The following is an 18,924-nucleotide window of genomic DNA, read 5'->3' as shown; positions in this document are numbered from 1 at the left end:
TCATAAAATCAACATGTACTAGTTTATTCACACTTGTAAATACAAAAGGACAAATTCAGTTTCAAAGTATACAAGGGCAGGGTTGCTGAATGCTGGTGGCTCCTTATGCCAGACTCCAGATGCTTAGTTGAAATATCATCCTTTTATGATTCTGATTCTGCACTGTTTCTTAGGTTCATACAGGAACTAAATTAACTACAACCATTTATGTGCCATATTCAGTTTATGGTTTTGCTTTCAAAGTGATAGAATAAAAAATTCATCAATAACACACTTATAATTTTTTAAAAATGAAAGTAATGTATAGAAGACTAAAAATAAAAGGTTTTAATTGTGAATTTGTTGAGACTTTAATATAGATTATTGAATATTTATGTATGTAGTGAAGTAGTGGAGAAAACTGCTGTTCAGTATAAGTAAATGTTATTCATTCTTTTCCTTAATGACTACCAAAAACATAAAGGATTGTACCACAGTTATTGTGAAACAGGTAGTTTAATCATTTTTGACATATGGAACAAGTGCTGAGGAAATACACTGTCCTTATTTCCAATAAAAGGAACAGCCTTTTTGATTTCAGACCTTCCCATTTTATATTTTAGTTCACTAGATTGCCTTAGATTTAGTTGTGTTAGTGTTAGTGGCCTGTTAACAAGGATTCACTCAAAGTGAAAGCATCCTATGTACTCATTTTCTCTTTGAACACTTTGCTTCCATTGAAAATGGAACAATGTTAATCTCTTCCTAAGAGATTATTTGCAGTTTGTGAGCTCTGAATCCTCCTTAAAAAACAAAACAAACAAAAAAAAACAACAACCAAACACGCAAACAACCAAAAAAAAAAAAAAAACCCAAAAAACCCAACAAATTTAAAGAAATTACTGCCAAACATCTCCAATGATCTGGAATTTTATTCCATCCATATACATGCATAGTAACAACATTTGTTGAGAAATTATTTCTATCAGAAGTAGAACATTATCTTTGTGATCACCAGTTGCAGTATTGCTACTCTTATATTTAAATATATCTTATATATGAATTAGATTCATAATTGCAGCATTGAGTTTAGGGTTTTGTTTTAGACTGTGCCTTTCAAAAGATAAAACTGATTGATATGACCTCATTACTTACAATACTGCTTCCAGTAATTTTGTTCATTCTTTATAAAGTATTGCATTTAACAGCAAAGGTTTAAAAATTGAGACAGAGATGCATCAGCGAAAGAAAATACAAGTACTATACAAGAAAAGAATTGCCATCTTCATTTAACGTACGTTTCAGATTAAGAAAGTGGACAGAAACATACTGCTACATACAAATGCAAAGCCTAATGACTAAGGTACTGTATCTGCTAAAATATAAAGTGCAAACTGAGCCCAATTGTTCAAAAAATTGAAATTTTAAGGCGAACTTTACAGCATAGTTGAAACTTCTTTGCAAGTTATATTTTAGCATATACATATATATCTGCGACAGCATATAAGAAAAAAAATCAGGGTACACAAGTGCTTTTGAAGCTATTTCTAAAATGCTTTTCTGTATTGTTTGTGACTATTTTCTTTAAAATCTACTATACAGTGCAAACCATATGTGCTACACGATAACTATACAATAACATTACAAATGACTTTAATATAAAGTTTTTAAATAAAAAATAACATAACTACAGCTATGAATACTGCTGGTAAAATAAATAAATATTTTTGAAAATGGCACCAATAATACACTTTACTAATGGACTGTAATGAAATTACACCTTTAAGTCTTCAACTCAGCAATAGTGAAATCTCCTGATTGTCCAGATGTAATTCAAACAGCTTTCTTTAGACTGTATGGAACAATATGCTAAACACAGGTACCAGAGGTGACCAGTTGTTTCATTTGACATGTTCTGCTGCATGTGACGAGCAATAAAACTTCTTATGAGTTATAAAGTTTGAAAGATTGTTGAACTGGATGTCACACAGTCGGCAATACTTTCCACTGCTTGGGGCCTGGCTAGACCCATTCACTCCTTTAGCTATACTAGATAACTGTTCTTCTGCTGTAGGAACTGCTGGAGAGACATTTTCATTTGCAGTTAAGGGATTCTCGGAGATCCAAGAAGGAGACTTGTGCCCATCTTCATGGGAGGGATTCTGGGAAATGTTCTCCTGTTGTGGGTTTGCTGCAGGTCTTTCCTCCTGTTTCAGTCCCCCATTAACTATTACCATGCCTCTGTTTTTTGGCAATAGTGGAAGAGACTCTTTCTTCTGCACAGCACAGCCATTTGAAGGAGCCTGACCTTTAGGAGATTCACTTTCTGTATTTGTGCTTTGATCTAAATCAGTATTATGAATGATGAGAGAACCAGAAATATAATCGCTTGGCTTTATTCCATAATATGGAGAAAGCTGATCTGCTCCTTTAGCTTTCTTTATTGCTCCAGGGTAAAGGCATTGTGGAAGAAACAAATGTTTGTTTTCTTCTTTTGTAGCAATAAGCTGGGCTGCTTCACTAAAGACTTTTAGTCCTTGAAGTGTTGCTAAGTGTGTGGAAAATAAGTTTCCATTAGGAGAGGGCTGTTTTGAGTTTCCATTTTTCTCACATTTGATTATGCTTCTTTCATAACTGACATCTGGGCTGTTTCTTTCACTTTCTGGGTTTTGAAACACCTTACTGTCAAGCTGTCCCAGGTCATTACGCTGATGGGCAGTGACAGGGCAAAAATTCTGCTTATGAGCCAGGTAGTTCTCTACCTTGTTAAAACTTATCTTGCATACTGTGCACTCGTGGTAGTCCAGCAGCCTTTTGGGAGAAGTGGACGTCCTCTCTGACTGGGGTAAGCATTTTTTACTGAGATCTATTGGCACATCCATCTCCAAGCAAGATACAGTAGAATGGGGGGTATCACCCTTTGAAACTGGAACACACTTGTTAATAGACAGTGATGTTTCCAGATGCTTCGACACTATTCCTGGAAATATATCGCATCGTGGATGGTAACATTCTCCAAGGCTCTCTGTTGACTCTTGAGTAGACGTACAAGGATTGCCAAGATTAGTCACTTCTAGAAATCTCTGTTGAACGAGTGGTGGCCTTTGCTCTTGCTCTGGTAGACACATCTCATACATCTTCCTCCGCTTCCGTGTACGCATTGTTCGCTGCATGGCAGGCACTTTGTTAGAAGCAGACCTCTTCAGTGGGGGATCATGGCGAGTGGCACAGTAATACTGCTTGTGGACCATGTACGTTTCGTGTCTGCTGAAAGTAATATTACATGCTTCACATGTAGTCTTATTAGGATCACTTTCCCCTTCTACTAAAGGATTATTGGGATTTTTCACATCTGAAGGTTTACCATTTATCTTCTCATCGCCATTGCTTGCAGTTGACAGCTTCTTAGCTTGTGCTGTAAAGTCTTTGTCATGACCTTTATTGTTTGGCCCAATCAAATCTAAAACATTTGAAGAATTTATGCAAGATGTCTGGAGAAGCTGATTCTCTGGATCTGATGCGTGAGGTGCTGTATTCAGGATGCTTATAGAGCTCTGACCATTACTGGGACTTACAGCTTCTGGCATTTTCTCTGGAACGCTGGAAAAATCTGGTGACTTTGCCATCTGCTGCCACCGACTACTGCAGTAATGCTTTTTGTGTACCAAGTAGTTGTCCAAATTATTGAACGTTATGTTACACTCAAAACACGTAGCCCCTTTTGGCATCAGAGGACTGTAAATTACTGGAGGATAATTGCTGCTTCCATGCCTCAGCCGTCGGTGGACCAGTTCAGACATTTTGGCTAATATCTCTGAAGCCTGAGGAACCACAGTGATGTCCTGGGGAAAAGCAAATTGAGAAAGAAAAGGTCCCATTGGGAAAGAAGGACCAATATTAGGCTGAACTGGCGATGAGGCGAGTCTTGGACTAGATGGTTCAGATTTTATTTTAGTGTATGAAAAACTTTGCTTATTTGTTGCAGGTTGTGTTTCTGGCCTCTGATTTGGAAGAAAAAGTGGACCCTTTTTTTCACATTTATCAAGTTCTGTATCAGAACTTGCATCTTTAGTCTGCATGGTCTTTTGGCCCTGGGGAACATCGTTTCTGCTTAACAGGTCCGTTGCTGGCTGTAAACCTTCTTCATTTCCACTTGGAGAGTGTTCAATGTCACTTTCTCTCTGAATTTTGTTGCCAGAGACATGTAACTCTTGGTGCTGCAGTAGCTCCCTCTGAGTTTGGAAACCGAAGTGACAGTGACTGCATCTAAAGGCAGCTTGAGTAAGATGCGAGAACAGGTGCTGATGAAAGTTAATCACCGAGTCTGCAGTGTAAGTACAAACTGTGCATTTCAGACTAGCACCAGGAGGGAGAAATTCTTCCATTTTCACTCCTATAAAAATGATAAATGAAATACAAGTTAAAATGACCATTTTCCCCTTCAGGAAGTATACGGGAAAATCTCTTGCACAGAAAGTACAAACAAAGTTGTTAGTGATAACAACTAATTGTCTTCTAATAGGAATCTTGCATTTTATTAGTCACTCTGAAAATACTTGAATTAGTTCAGAATTTCTTTCCTCAGTCTGACGGAGGACATTCCCAGACTTCCACTCTGCTGTGGAGAGCTTTAGTATCTGTGTGTAATCAGCAGAGATGAAGGAAAAGAAAGAACAAGGGAAAGGATACAAATAGGCCAGACTTATTGTAAATGAAAAGGTCTTCGAAATTACAGTAGTCCTAACTGAGAAAACAATATTCCCCATATACAGTCATTGGATATTCTGAATGCACAGAAAACATCAAGGTCAGGAAAATCGAGATTATTATATATCATTTTTTGAGGTACAGTTCTCAAACTTGGAAGGCCTGAAAATCAGACAGAGTAGAAGTAGCACTTTCAGTATTACTGATGCTCAACTTTTTGCTTGCACAAATTGGGTATGGTGTGGGAACAGGATACAGAGCTATCTTCATCAGAAAGAACTAATGAAATTGAAATGAAACATGGATATTTGTTCTATGTACACATATAAGCATATGCCTTAGTTAGATAAACTATGTTTTTGGCTGTGGAATGATATAAAAGTGTAAGAACATTGTGACTCAATCTGCGTAAAGTCGTTCTGTCGGACCTGGAGTGCTTCACTTCACTACTAGCATCAGTGACTCTCACATCTGTAAGACACACTCAGAATTTGAAATAATCTGGGGCTTCTAGGACTTGACTGAGCAGAGGAGATACACAGAACTTTAATTAGTGGTTGTTCCCTGTCAAATGTTTTTTCACCAGGAGGATATAAGAAGCTTTAGCTCCTCCACTGCAGTAAGATAGTGCTTCATATGCTTCCACACTACATAATGCAGTCATAGCAAAGTATCTCTACAGACCTTCCACTTCAGTGGGACCAGTTACAGAAGCTGAAGCAAACCCATCATTATGTTACAGGATATTTCAAAGAGAAATGCCTCATTTCTTCTGCAGAAGCAGCAGTATAATTTGCAATAAACTGTAAAAAAGAATTAAATATTGAGGGAATCCAAAAGAAAGACTGATTGAACTGACTAGTTTGTGACTAAAAAGGAAGGGAAGAATTGAGTTATAGTATCTGATCTAATAAATACCTAAAACTTTTTACTGGAACTTCGTATCTCAGGCCAATGTTTTTCAAAGAACACAGATGCTTAACTCAGGATTGCAAGAACACATGGTCACTGACTCTATCCCTACACCTGTGTCACCATATCCAAAGAGCTGAAGCAATTGTTTCACACAATGGCTAAGTGTTCACAATTCCTCTCTGTATAAGGAGAAATTAGCTTGTTCACAACAAAAACTGCTAGGCTGTAAGACACTCTGGTCTACATTCACTCACTCTTGTTGAAATTGTTCTACTGCGCACTGAGCACTGAAATATTTGCTAGGCAAGAAAGACAGAAAAGAGCAATAGCCTGATATTCAAAGTTAAGATCTACAAGAACAAGAAGATCTCATCTTTAAAAGAATGGTTGTTATTTGTGTTGTCTACATTAGGAAGTTTTTCACTCTTCTAGTCCTATTTTTAGAGATACCAAACTCCTCCAAGGCACTGAAGCAAAAGCCGAAACATGATCTGGGACTCTGACTTCCATGAGATGATTCACTGATTAGCAATGCTGAAGATCTGATTTTGTGTTTCTTGTACTAAATTTTCAGGTTAAACTAATGTACATACACTGGGACAGAATTGAGATGGTATGGTAATTAGTCTAACTTTTGTAAACTGAAAAATATCTTCTAACACCGCTAGGCATTTCTTTTCAAATAAGGAAATTCTAATTTGAAAAGAAACTCCATTACATCTTTAGAGAAAAAAAGCCAAAAAGCCACAACTGATGATGCCTTCCAGATTTGTAATTCCCCCAAGTATCAGAGGAACATTTTTCATCTCTCTAAGTCTGCACAGCAGACTTCCACTTCTCCATGATTTCTATCACTGAAGCTGAACCAGGCTTTCTTCTGTGAATAAAGCATACATTACCACCACTTGTATTTCATATATTTAACAGGAGGATCTCAATGCCCTGTTGGGCCCTTATTTCTGTCCAGACAACCTCTGTTCACAAGAGAAACAAGATACCCAATCCTGACATTGAAGTCTTTCTTATTTTCAGATTTTGTGTGCAAATGGAAACTCCAGAGCAAAATGCTCTGTAGATTCAAAGCCTGCAGTCCCAGACCTAATTCAAAACAAATTCAAGCAGCACACTCAAAGGACCTTCAGGGAAGGAGATAAGATTCCTGCTGAGTTCCAGATTTTTAATCTCAAGAATTTTGTAGTCTTACTTTTCATTAATCTAGTATTATCATTTTAGCAACATGGAGAAAGAAAATAATATCCCCATTTTGCATTTGTAAGGAGGAAACAAAAAATTTTTATGAAAAAGAAGAAAAGAAGTTTTTATGAAATAAATGCTCTGAGAAAAGCATACAAAGAGTTGCTAATCCTACTCCATAAAGCCTTTTTCCTTGGAATCAGAAGCCTACCATAGGACCCCAAGATCTTATTTCAGAAGAAAGGTGATATGCCTCTCTTCACTGAGATTCAAAAGAAGGTAGGTAAAGATTGAGATCTAGGAGATTCACATCTGGTGAAAGAAATCCTGAAGTAATTGATCAGTTCTTTCAGAAACCAAGCATCAGCAGTCTAACTGTGTTTGCATACCTGAACTTACGTTTGCTAGTAAAGAAATGCTATCTGTGTGTGTGCGTATACACATTAAGAAACAGCATTTAAAAGAGGAACAAAGTAAAACAAATAAATTACACCTGAGATAAGTGTTTGGTGCAGAATATAGGTGGAGACACATTGTTCAGCTGCATATTTAAAGGAAATAATTCTACAAATAGGTTAGTCTAGGAGGTGATACAGCAAAATATGGCACTTACCACTGTGAGAATTTAGGTGCATTTCCAGAGCTCTTGCGTTAGAAAAACTTTTGGTGCACTGTGGAAAGGGGCAGACACTGGATATCTGTTGAGCACTATCTTCACTCTCCTCGGACAGCTGAGGGCCCTCTCTTTGCCTCCCACTGCAGTAGTACATAAGGTGGGCCTGCAGATTCCGCTCGCTTCGATACCAAATGCCACAGGATTTGCAAGGGAATATGTCCTCTGCAAGCAAATACAACCAGGTGCAGGTTAGTCACGGTGCACACAGTGCCAACCAATTAACACAGCAGGATTAATTCCCTTTGCTTCCCCACTAAAGACATGCTTATTTAATAAAATACTTTAAACAGAGCCACAGGTTTATTATAATGTCCCTTGCTGGACGTGGAAGACAGTTGTTTCTTGTAAAATATAAATTTAATAGTAGTTAATATTAATTAAGCTTTGGGCACGCAATTATTTAAAACTGAAGTTGTACAGTGTGAATATACAGTACCAATTCACAAATAAGCTGTATTTCCTATACTTCATTACTCAACATGTAATATCTGTCAATCATGCTTTTTATGTGCTCCTGTATAAGTCAGCCTAGCAATTTTTGAGTACTAATTGGAGATCATTCTAAAGAATGAGTGCTTTTACAACGTTTATTCAGTTATTGCTGTAAAATCCTGTTGCTTTGATATTCTGGAGGCCAGACTAGATTGTTTCTTTTAGGTCCTGCAGCATTTAATGTAGTGTTATACTAAGCAGAATGTTTATTTTCTGGCTTCTTGTTATTAAAGCTAGAAGTTGAAATTCCCAACGTGTTTTGTCCACATATTGTTGGTAAATTGTAACTGTTCCACTTTTTGCAATTCAAAAGAATTATTTGCTAAGAATAATGCAGTTTCTCATTGTCTTTTACCCTGAAGTGTCAGCATCCTCTCTGAGATAGAGACAATAGAGAGGTTGCACAGAGTGCTTCCCAGCAGCAGAGGGAGTAGATAGGTTGATCATGCACTGGAGGCTACATACTTTACTCACATGAAGAGTGATAAAGAGTGCTGTGTATTTACACAAAACTGACAGACATAGTTGTTAATATCCTATCAGAAGGATACCTATATAGAACGTTTTGTATATTTGTCTGTGAAGAATAAAAGACCTGTTTCATCTTTTCAAAAGCTGAACTAGTTATCCTATCAGTAAGAACAAGGGAGAAATCCTAGCCTGTTAGGGTACATCTATACTAATAAAGAGTGATTGGGTCCATACTGAAGCACTGGTGCTTCTTTTTTATATTGTTAAAACATGAGGATGGTTCATACCATACTTTTGGCTTAAGTTGTTAACATTTTCCCCATTCCTGGATACAGTTTGGGAGTTACCATAGGCCATGCATCACTCCCCACAGCAGTTCTGGATGCATCTCTCCTGTTTATGGGACTAGGAGAGGATAAAAGTATGAATGTAGCCAGACTGTGCCTGATGACCACAGGATCAGAGAACAGGCAACTGCAGTCAACATCAAAATAGAGCCATTTTGGTCAACATTGAAACTCCCACTGTAATCTCTCCCACAAAAAGCTACTTATGATTTTGATTTAGCCTTGAAAAACAGTTGGCTGCTGTGAAAATTCCTAATTTGCTTGACACTTTCACCTTTGAAAGTTTTGGCCTTGATCTATTAAAACATGAAAATGAAGCTAATGATGTTGTTCACTATCATGTTTAATTTCAAGTATTGAAGTGTATAGGGTAGCTGCTCTGTTCCTTTTCCTTTGGGCAAAGTTGAAGACACCAACCAGTGAAATGGATGAGACCTTTATTTGTCTACAAAAGCAGCCAAAAATTATGTTGCCCAGTTTGCTTCTCTGATTACAACTCTTAATGCTTGCCTATTTTTCTGCTTGTGAATTTCTGTAAAATTTTTCACCACTACCAGTTTCTATTTTTCTCTTTGCCACTGAATAACTATGACTTTAAGAGACAAACGTTTAATGGAGCTGTTAGTATTTAACATACAACTATTAAAACATTACTGATACAGCATTTGAAATGTCCATCTTATTGGAAGGTTGACATTCCACCATTTGTTTTTGGCCTCAAATAGTTCAAAAAAGTTGAACCACTGAGGCTTCTTTAGAACAGGAAGTCCTAAACTCCAAATTAGCAAATTCTTATTATTGAGAGAATGTTCACTTTGAATTAATTTGACTGGATTCTATCACAGAATTGAACTTTCTGATTATCTTAAAGAATTTGTCTCCAACTATCTTTATTTCCTGTGAGTGGAATTCCAGAGAGAATACCGTATAGGAAAAGGATCTAAAACTATTACTTCCTGAAAGCAATGAAAAACAGGCCACTCTGAGTTAATGTTTAAATTCTTCCAAAGCAAAATATTTCAATTTGTTTCAAGAGATACTTTCAAAATATTTCATTAGATCAGTTTAGAAGACAAAACATTCAAGTTCAAGCTGAATAAGCCAATGTGATATTCTGATTTTTACACAGGAAATGTTAAGAAACATTTAAAAAGAAAAGAACACAAACAATAGAATTCTACAACATTCACTTTTTTATGGAAATTGATTTTGTGTGTAGAGATCTGAAAATAAAGTCTCTAAGATGCTCACTGCAGAACTAGATGTGCATTCAGGATACTGTTGAACTTATGCCTGACTTGAGACTTATTGAAGAAGCTGAATTTTATCATCTCAACATGGAAATGTGGAAACACAGCCTGGTCAGAGGAAGAGGCAGAGGCAGAAACTTCTGGACAGTGATATTTACTTCCTTTAGAACTCTAGTTGTTAAGCCTACTGAGGTTACCACGAGTTACTGCTGAGCCTGCATGGCAAGAGCTGATCCACAATAAACATACACAGATTCCTCTCAGCAGCAGAGGTAGCAATCATCAGTGCTGCATTCCAGGGCTCTATAGAAGGCAGTAAGGGCAACAAAGATGCTTGTAGCAATTCAGTGCTGTAGAAAGCGAATGCCTTTGCCAAAGCCCAAGTGAGCCTTGCGTGACTTTGCACAAAATCATATCCTCATTTCCAACAGTGCAAATGAGTATTTGCCCTCTACACGAGGTAACTCCTTCCCTGGTGGTTTCTGTGCAGCTGTTGGCTATAAACAGTGGTAATTTGTTGGTCCATCTAAGGGGCTCCCAACACCGCCTTTTGGAAAGATCCTGTACCATGTTAATTGTTCTGTGAATAGAGATATTATCTAACAACAGCCCCACTCCTAGGGTAAAAATGAACACCTCTGGCTAAAGTGATTGAAATTGCTGCCAACTCGAAAGGTGTCACCACAGATATTTTGTTTAGTCCTGTCTGAAAAGTTTGAAGAAGGTGTGACTACTCAAGACAGTATTGCTCAGTGTGAACCTGAGTGGCAAATCATGTGTCCGTGGGACTCAGGTTCACTCACATTTGAAATACTGCGTTCAGTAGTTCACTGTCTCTAATCACAGTACTTGCAAAGCACAGAAAGCATGGGGAAGTGTTATAATACAAGGTCTACATAGACAGACTTACAGAAAAATAACTGAAAGCTACGTGCAATAGGTCTGAATGACTATTGGTGGGGATTCTGTTAACACTTAACTTTTGAAAAGTTCTTGGTGAGGAGGAGGAGATACTAGGGTTGTAGAAAAGTAAAAAGCAGTAATAAGAAGTTAAAGAAATGAAATTTAACAAGCAGAACATCCAAGCTGAACTATGCCAGCTCAGGAACTCACTGTGTGCTAATGTATCTCCTCTGCAAGGACAGCACTTAATTACATACTTTGTCCAAAAAATTACATATTTTGTCCACGATAGGGTCAATTGATGTGCAGAGGACTTAAAAACATTCTTTGGTAGCAACACTGAACAAAGATACCACAATAAATCAGGGATGCTGTAAGTAATGATGGCTGTTGGATTTTGAAACTGAAAAGACCTATTCCAATCCATTGAATATCGTGAATTATGCTGCAACAGTAAGCAACAAGCTGACTAGAGAAGCAAAGGCTGGATTTTGTGAGTTACCAGGCCTATCTTATCTGCTTTTTAAACAGTTTCTCATTCTGTCACCTCTGGGAACAGATCACAGGACTGTCGCACGAGGGCAAGTCAGATGCTGGGTGACCTCATCTGCCAAAGAACTTTTCTTTCTCCTTTTGTCTCTGTGAGTGCATCTGAGATGATGCAGGATCCAACATAGGATCCTTTGAGCTGTGTGTCTGAAGTTGTGTGGTTTCTATGGTCTTGAATTCACTGTTGCTGTATTAGTTCTTCATATATTCTTTAAAATACTGCTCTTTTTAAACAAAGCCAGAAATAGCATTCAACACTTACTGTTCACAATAGCCGTAGGCAAAATAGATGCCATTGCAGCTTGTTGAGGGAGCAATTGTATTGAGTCAAGCAGGCGGGCAGGATACATCCCTTCTGTGAGAGTCATCTGACTAGCAGCTTGCAGCCTTGAGTCAAAATCCACAACAAAGGCAATCAGCTCTTCACCCTCTGAGATGGCCTTGGTTGTGGTACACCAGAGCTGCCCTCCTACAGGAAACATAAAAGAAGAAAGATTTAATTGATTGCATCAGATTGCAGAACATAAAACATCACTGCCATATCTTTACGTTTATTTTACTTTATTTTATTTTTAATTTTAAAGATTTGTTCAATAGAAACAGGTAAACAAAGTTACCATCTTCCTTTGAGATTTTTCAGTGTATAAGAAAACAATTTGGGGATACTTTTCCTAATGATTTGCAGCATGACTATGCATTTCAGCATTATAAAAATCAAGGTGAAAATATTTTATATGGCACTGTTCTGCCTACATGGCACATTACTCTTCATCAAATATCTTGTATATTTTGTTATAACTCTCAGTTTGTTTTGTTTTGAATATCAAATCACAGCACAATAAAACCAAACAGCTACAAGAAAGACATCAGATTTCCTCTTAAGGGTGTTCTTCCCTTCCCTTATGCTTGCTACCATCTTTCACTAAAAAAAATCTTCCCTTATGTAATACTCTTTGTAACATGACTGCTTTATCTTTGCTTACACTGACTGAACTTCCTGAAAAGAAGATATGCCAAAGATCTGTTTCATAAAGGCTTATTCAAATAAAGGTTTGTTTAAAAGGGGAGGGAGGTGGAAGAACTTTCATCAGACAGTAAGATACACCACAGTTCTGTGCTGCAAATGTCACGTGTAGTGCATTAAAAGGAAAATTAACTATGCGAGTACATCTACTAATGTATTTGAATGCGATAGTGAATGCTCATTTATTTAACATGTTTAGACAGGCAAAGCACTTATATTGTGTTATCTACACTCTCAGGCCTAGATACATATCCAATACAGTTATGCCTGAAATAATGTTGCATACTTTATATGTTATAAAGCTTTTTTTTTCCTCAGGTTTTGTATATATAGAAAAAGCTATATGTTGTATTCATTAGGCAAGCAAAAACTGTATTCGTTTTGATAAGTAATATTGCTGTGTTTATCTTTCGGCATAACTGCCTTTTCAGCTGCACTTCATTTTTTTCCCCTCAAAGAGATTATAGTTTTAAAACAACTTGTTGCAAAAATCTGGTAGAGGAGATAACAACAGCGTATGATATGCCACAGCTAAATGGAAGAATTAGGACATTGTTTTAGAGAAATCTTGGACAATTAATTAAACCAGTCTATTAGCTTTCAAAGATGAGCAAACAAAACACCATCAGTGACAGTGTGTTTCAGTGGAGAAGTAAAGCTAAGCTTCCAGAGCTCAAAGTGGTGTAAAAGTTTCAAAGCAGAAAAGTGTCTCTGTATTCACCCTTTGGTAATACAGCAGTTGGAGATGGTTCCAAAGTCTATACGAAATTTACTGTTATGGGACCAAAGCATCCTGTACACTACCATCCAAAAATTACAGCATTAAATGGTGCAAATCCGAGTAATTTCCTCTAGAGAATATAAAGATGAAGTGTGAAGATAAATGTCTACAGATGCAGAATTCTAATGACCAAATTGGAATTCAAGCATCTGAAAAGTGCAGTCTGACTCATTGTCTCATACAAGTGAGGAGTAAATCTAAAGTAGAAGCCTCTAGAGTTAAACTGGTATAAAACCTGTTCAAGGGAGAACCAGGTTCAATTCCTACGGCATACTTAACTAGACTCGTAGATAAAGGACATGATGCACACTGCAATTTCAGAACCCAAATCTGGGCTCTCCCACTGTAACCACCAGAGTTTATTTTCTAAGAGGAAAGAAGATTTTCATTACTAATACGCACTTTTAGTTATATATGGAGGATGAAATAATGAACATATTTCAGTTTATTTTAACATAGAATAAAAGCTTTTTCTACAATGTATTATTCACTGGATTCCTTAGTAAAATAAAAATGAGCCAATGCAGAAGAACCAACTGAGACTCTATCCAAGCAAACATCTCGACATGTCGTACCCTTGGGGGAGGAAAAAAACAAACACAACAGTGTAGTTGATTATTGGGTCTCCAGCTGTAATCAGTCTGGATCAGACTAAGAGGCTGACTCAGTCTCCTAGCGCGGCAGCTCCTCAGGGTGTTGACTCACGTCCAGCAGCAGAAAAAATGGACAGCTGAGGCAGGCAGAGGGCTCTGCTGCCTTCTTCACTCAGCACCAGGGTTGTTATACCTACAGCACATACAGCTGCACAGAATGGGTGACAGCTTCAGGAGCACAGCAATCTCTAGCTTAGCTTATTAAAGTAAACCAGAACTATGGAAGTTTAATATACTCCTGTACTGAATATAAACTTTTGGCTCAGTGTAATTCAGATCTGAGTATTTCATAGTGATTCTCATGATTTTCTCTCTATTGAAAATGGGGCATTTAAGTGATCGTGACATATGCTTTCAACAATACATGATATATTGTTAAGTTAGACTGTAAGAGGATCTCCCAAATGATGTATGCTTGCAGCTGTTCAAAATGAAGTGTATCACTTCTGTGACACTGCTTTGCACGACATCTTGGTTGCAAAATTGGAGAAGAATGGATTTGATGGATGGACCACTCGCTGGATAAGGAATTGGCTGGATGGTCATACTCAGAGAAGTGTGGTCAGCGGCTCAATGTCCAAGTGGAGACCAGCGATGAATGGCATTCCCCAGGGATCAGTGTTGGGACTGGTGTTATTTAACATCTTTGTAGGTGACACAGACTGTGGAATCCAGTGCATCCTCAGTAAGTTTGCAGAATACACCAAACTGAGTGGTGCAGTTGACATGCTAAAGGAAACAGATACCATCCAGAGGGACCTGGACAGGCTTGAGAGGTAGGCCCATGCCAACCTCATGAAGTTCAACAAGGCCAAGTGCAAGATCCTCCACCTGGGTTGCAGCAATTGCAGATACAGGATAGGTGGAGAATGGCTTGAGAACAGCCCTGAGGAATTGGATTTGGGAGTGTCAATTGAAAGATTCAAAGTGAGCCAGCAATGTGTGCCCACATCCCAGAAGGCCAACTGTATCCAGGGTTGCACCAAGAGAAGAGTGACCAGCAGGTCAAGGGAGGTGATTCTGCCCCTCTGCTCTTGTGAGACCCCACCTGGAGCACTGCATCCAATTCTGGAGCTCCCCACATAAGAAGGACATTGAGTTGCTGAAGCAGATCCAGATGAGGGCCACAAAGATAATCAGAGGGCTGGAGTACCTCCCCAACAAGGACAGGTCGAGAGTGCTGGGGCTTTTCAACCGGGAGAAGAGGATACCTTATAATGGCCTTCCAGTACCAGAAGGGAGCCTACAGGAAAGTACAGGGACTTTTTCTAAGGGTATGTAGCAACAGAATAAGGGGAAATTGCTTTAAACTGAAGATGGTAGATTTAGACTAGATATTAGGAAGAAATTCTTTACTGTGAGGGTGGTGAGACACTGGAACAGGTTGCCCAGCAAGGTTGTGAATGCCCCCTCCCTGAAAGCATTCAAGGCCAGGCTGGATGGGGCTTTGAGCAACCTGGTCTACAAGGAGATCTTCCTGCCTATAGCAGGGGGATTGGAACTAGATGATCTTAAAGGTCCCTTTCAACCCAAACCATTCTATGATTCTATGATTCTGTGATTCTATGATTCATCCATGGCAACAGGATGGAGTACAGCCCCTCTATCCCTTTCTCTATCCCCTTCTGGTAGCAGGGGTAAGGCAATAGTTGGGGGTTTTGAAAGATACAAATGACTTCAATCCCCCTAATGCAAATATGCTGCCCTCATACATACCATATGCAGATTGGAAGGAAATTCTTGGGACTTCTATGGTATAGTCAGAAAAATGGAATGCAGAGAACTTCACACAGGCTTCAAAATATAATAGGAAGTTCAATTTATGATTATCATATGAATTATGCTGTCTAGAGACTCTTTTTAAGGATCAGAGCTTCCTTACTGGTGCAGGTTACAAAACAGGAAAAGAGATTTTGCTTCCCACCAACATTTTTCCAATCTAAAACATAACCGGCACGTATGCAGTACGATCTCAAGAACACAACATCTTTTGATAAAACAGAGCAGTGTTAATCAGGGATTTTAAAAGGATAATAAGGATGTCTATAAATAGCCTTTGCTAAATATAGATGGAAATGGAGAAGATAGAAAGATGATTGCTCAAAATTTTTGCAGCCCCTTTCTTGTCCTTAGTGGGGACACCTGTCATCTATCTATACTGTATAGGGTCTTACTTGTTTTACACTGTGGGTTAAGAAGATTCATTCTTATTGCGGAAGGGAAGGTTTTGAAAAAATCAGGCGGCTTTGTGACAATGGAAAACTATTCTATACAAGTCTAGTTCTGCCTGTGGAACTGAAAATAAAAGCTTCTTAAGTCTTCAACATATTGATTATATCTATAGTTAAATCAGTTAAAGAAATTTACCTATAATGTAATACATGCATGTAAACCAGAAGAAAAGAATAAAAATGTCTGTAAACACTATTTATGTATTTATTTCAACTCCTTTTCTAGCTCACATTGAAAGGAATGAGAAATGCTCACTTAATCATAGAAAGTTTGGAAAATAAAAATATCATATTGTGCAAGCTAGAGCAAAAAAGTTCTTTATCAAATGACATCAGGCACTGAAGTAGCTATCTGATACCTTCAGAGTTTCCACAAAATGGAGAGGTTATTTCAGGATTCTTCATCTGCATCTTTCACAGCAAACATTTTTGCTGCTTGGAAAAAAAAAAGCAAACACAACCTTAAATTAAAAAAAATAAATCTTTCTATGCAAAGGAAAAAGTAAGGTCCTGATGTCCCTGAAAAACTGTGGACTTACTGTTCTTTGTAATGTTTATGATCAAGATTCTTGTGCAAACAGATCTGGTTCCTAACAGGAAGCTTATAAATCATACTCATAATTGCTGTCAAAACTGCAGTGGAGTGTACTGCAAGTTTTGATAATAAAGAATAGAGTCACAGTTCAAACTTGATTACATTTTGGAAATTCATGCTGCTCTTACAAGAATCAGTGGTCTTAAATATCTTCTTCTCCTGCCAAATTTTTCACTTGCACTTTTTATTATTTATGAAATCAGTGTCTGCACAATGTCATGCAGACCTCTGCTGATAAACTCTAATTAAGATTAAGACAAGCCTTTTGGAAAGGATCCCATCATTAGCAAACATGATAAACACAAAAATACTCCCTACTTGTCAACCAGGAGCAATTCAGTAACCTAACAGTATTATCTGTTGCTAGGCTACAGAGCTGACAAAGCTTCAATTATATTGTATGGTCATACCTATAGAATACTGTATAAGCAAAATAGATCTAATATAAAAGCATTTAACTTCATCCATGCTATCTGTAATTCATGGCTTCTTTCAATGGCAAAAATCAGGTTAATAATTATATAGCATGCTGGAAAAATCTTGGCAATGTGTCATGTTTGCACAATTTTTTCTAATTTATCTCTGTGATTGATAGACATTTGCTTTGTAAAAATAATAAAATGCAAGAAATGGGATGCTGTAAACCACAAGCGCAACTACATCTGGGCTCATCAAGATACGGAACCACACATAGTATAAAAAATATATCGTAAATTGAACCAATTAAATCATATTTCGATGCAGTAATACTCTATCTTCTGTATACAGAATGAGGAGTACTGTGGTGATAGATATGCATGCTAATACAAAACTTTATTTTATGTTGGACAAATGTCTACAATACAATAGGACTTTGCTTTCTTAAAACAGGTCTTCATTTTTTCCTCCTACTCTGGGGATTTTTGTTAAACAATATATACTTCTTTTATTCTTACATATATTTATTTGCAATCAGTAACTTGCTTTGAAGATACAACTAAAGCAATGGACCTCCATCCTTTTTTGATCCCCAGAACTCTACAGCACCTCCAGTGAAACACAGAACTCAGCACAGTGAGCCTTCTGACAGCAGGTTTCATTTTTTAACATACTTTTTGCAGATCTTACAGACTAACTGTGTATGGACTATTGCCTAAAAAAAAGACTTAAGGGCAGACTGCTCTATTAATTCTACAAGGAGGAAACAGCTTCAAAATGAATGCAACCATAAACCCTCCATGCTTTCAGGAAAGGTGACTTAGCAAAAAGCAATTGCTAAAAAGTTGCTAAAAGCAATGTTTTCATTGAGTACAGCTGTTTTGTGGAAGGAAGTGCTGGTATTTTTCCATAGATTAAAAAGAACAAAGATGTTCTAAACCTATATCTAAATGCATTTCCAGTTTTCCATTCTCAGTCAGTTTTCCTTGCTGAACCATTTGAGTTCAGATTTTTGACCCAGAAATAGCATACATCTTTCATACAGGTTTAGGAAATAAATGGCAGTATCTATTAAAGCCAATCTGCAATGTCAGCTAATTCAAAAATACTACTTTGGCATAGTAAAATTTGTGCTTAATAGATTTGATTGTGTTGCTGCTACAACATAATAACCCATTTCCTGTCTACACATCTTTTTGCAAGAGGGGTCAAAAGACCATCAGAATTTATTTAAACAACAGACTGTGTTCCTCTTAGTGACTTCCCGGCATCGTCAACTGAATTAAACTTTCCCAATGAAATATTCCAATTTTTAAAAACGATGCATTTTAGTAATGGTAATGGGGGTTAGAGTTAATTTACTGTCTTTTCTCCTTTGTTGCACAGGTTAAGAATTTAAGGAGAATTAGCACTCCACAATAGGATGGGATCTTCATATTTGGGTTCCACTTGCTTCTCACTCATAGGGTTGGGACTACTCAGCATAATGAATGCCATTTCAGTGCAGCGCAACTTATTGGGCAGATCTCATTTTTGACATGAACAAAGTACATATATCTATATGTAGACACATTGTTTAACAAAAAATTAGAATGAATTCAAATCCAATACTGTTGAAATTTTTGACAGTAGAGAGGTACAAGGAAAAGAACTTATAAATTATGTGTGCCCCTTCTTTGAAAAATGCTTTGGAGGTTTCTTTGTGCATTGGCAAATACAGTAGGAATATGAGGTATTGTG

The 18,924-nt window shown here is 37.5% G+C and overlaps 1 protein-coding gene across 3 annotated transcripts in view; it reads right to left on the bottom strand.

Annotated features, from left to right (window-relative positions):
• Nucleotides 1–341: 341 nt before the first annotated feature.
• ZFPM2 (zinc finger protein, FOG family member 2) overlaps nucleotides 342–18,924 on the bottom strand; it is a 305,941-nt gene continuing 287,358 nt past the window's right edge. The window contains exons 5-7 of one of the 3 annotated variants that reach the window (XM_010709238.3): nucleotides 11,746–11,952; nucleotides 7,409–7,633; nucleotides 342–4,372 (exon numbers count right to left, since the gene is read on the bottom strand). In XM_010709238.3, coding sequence (XP_010707540.2) covers nucleotides 1,881–4,372; nucleotides 7,409–7,633; nucleotides 11,746–11,952 — 2,924 coding nt within the window. In that variant the 3' untranslated portion in view covers nucleotides 342–1,880. The remainder of the gene's footprint in view (nucleotides 4,373–7,408; nucleotides 7,634–11,745; nucleotides 11,953–18,924) is intronic. The other 2 variants (XM_085221560.1, XM_085221559.1) reach the window with 2 other exon arrangements.

The sequence above is a fragment of the Meleagris gallopavo genome, chromosome 3 (assembly GCF_905368555.1).
Source record: "Meleagris gallopavo chromosome 3, MGAL_WU_HG_1.1, whole genome shotgun sequence".
Lineage (NCBI taxonomy): Eukaryota > Metazoa > Chordata > Aves > Galliformes > Phasianidae > Meleagris > Meleagris gallopavo.
Note: the sequence above shows the minus strand (reverse complement) of the source record. Positions and strands in the feature narration are given on the sequence as shown.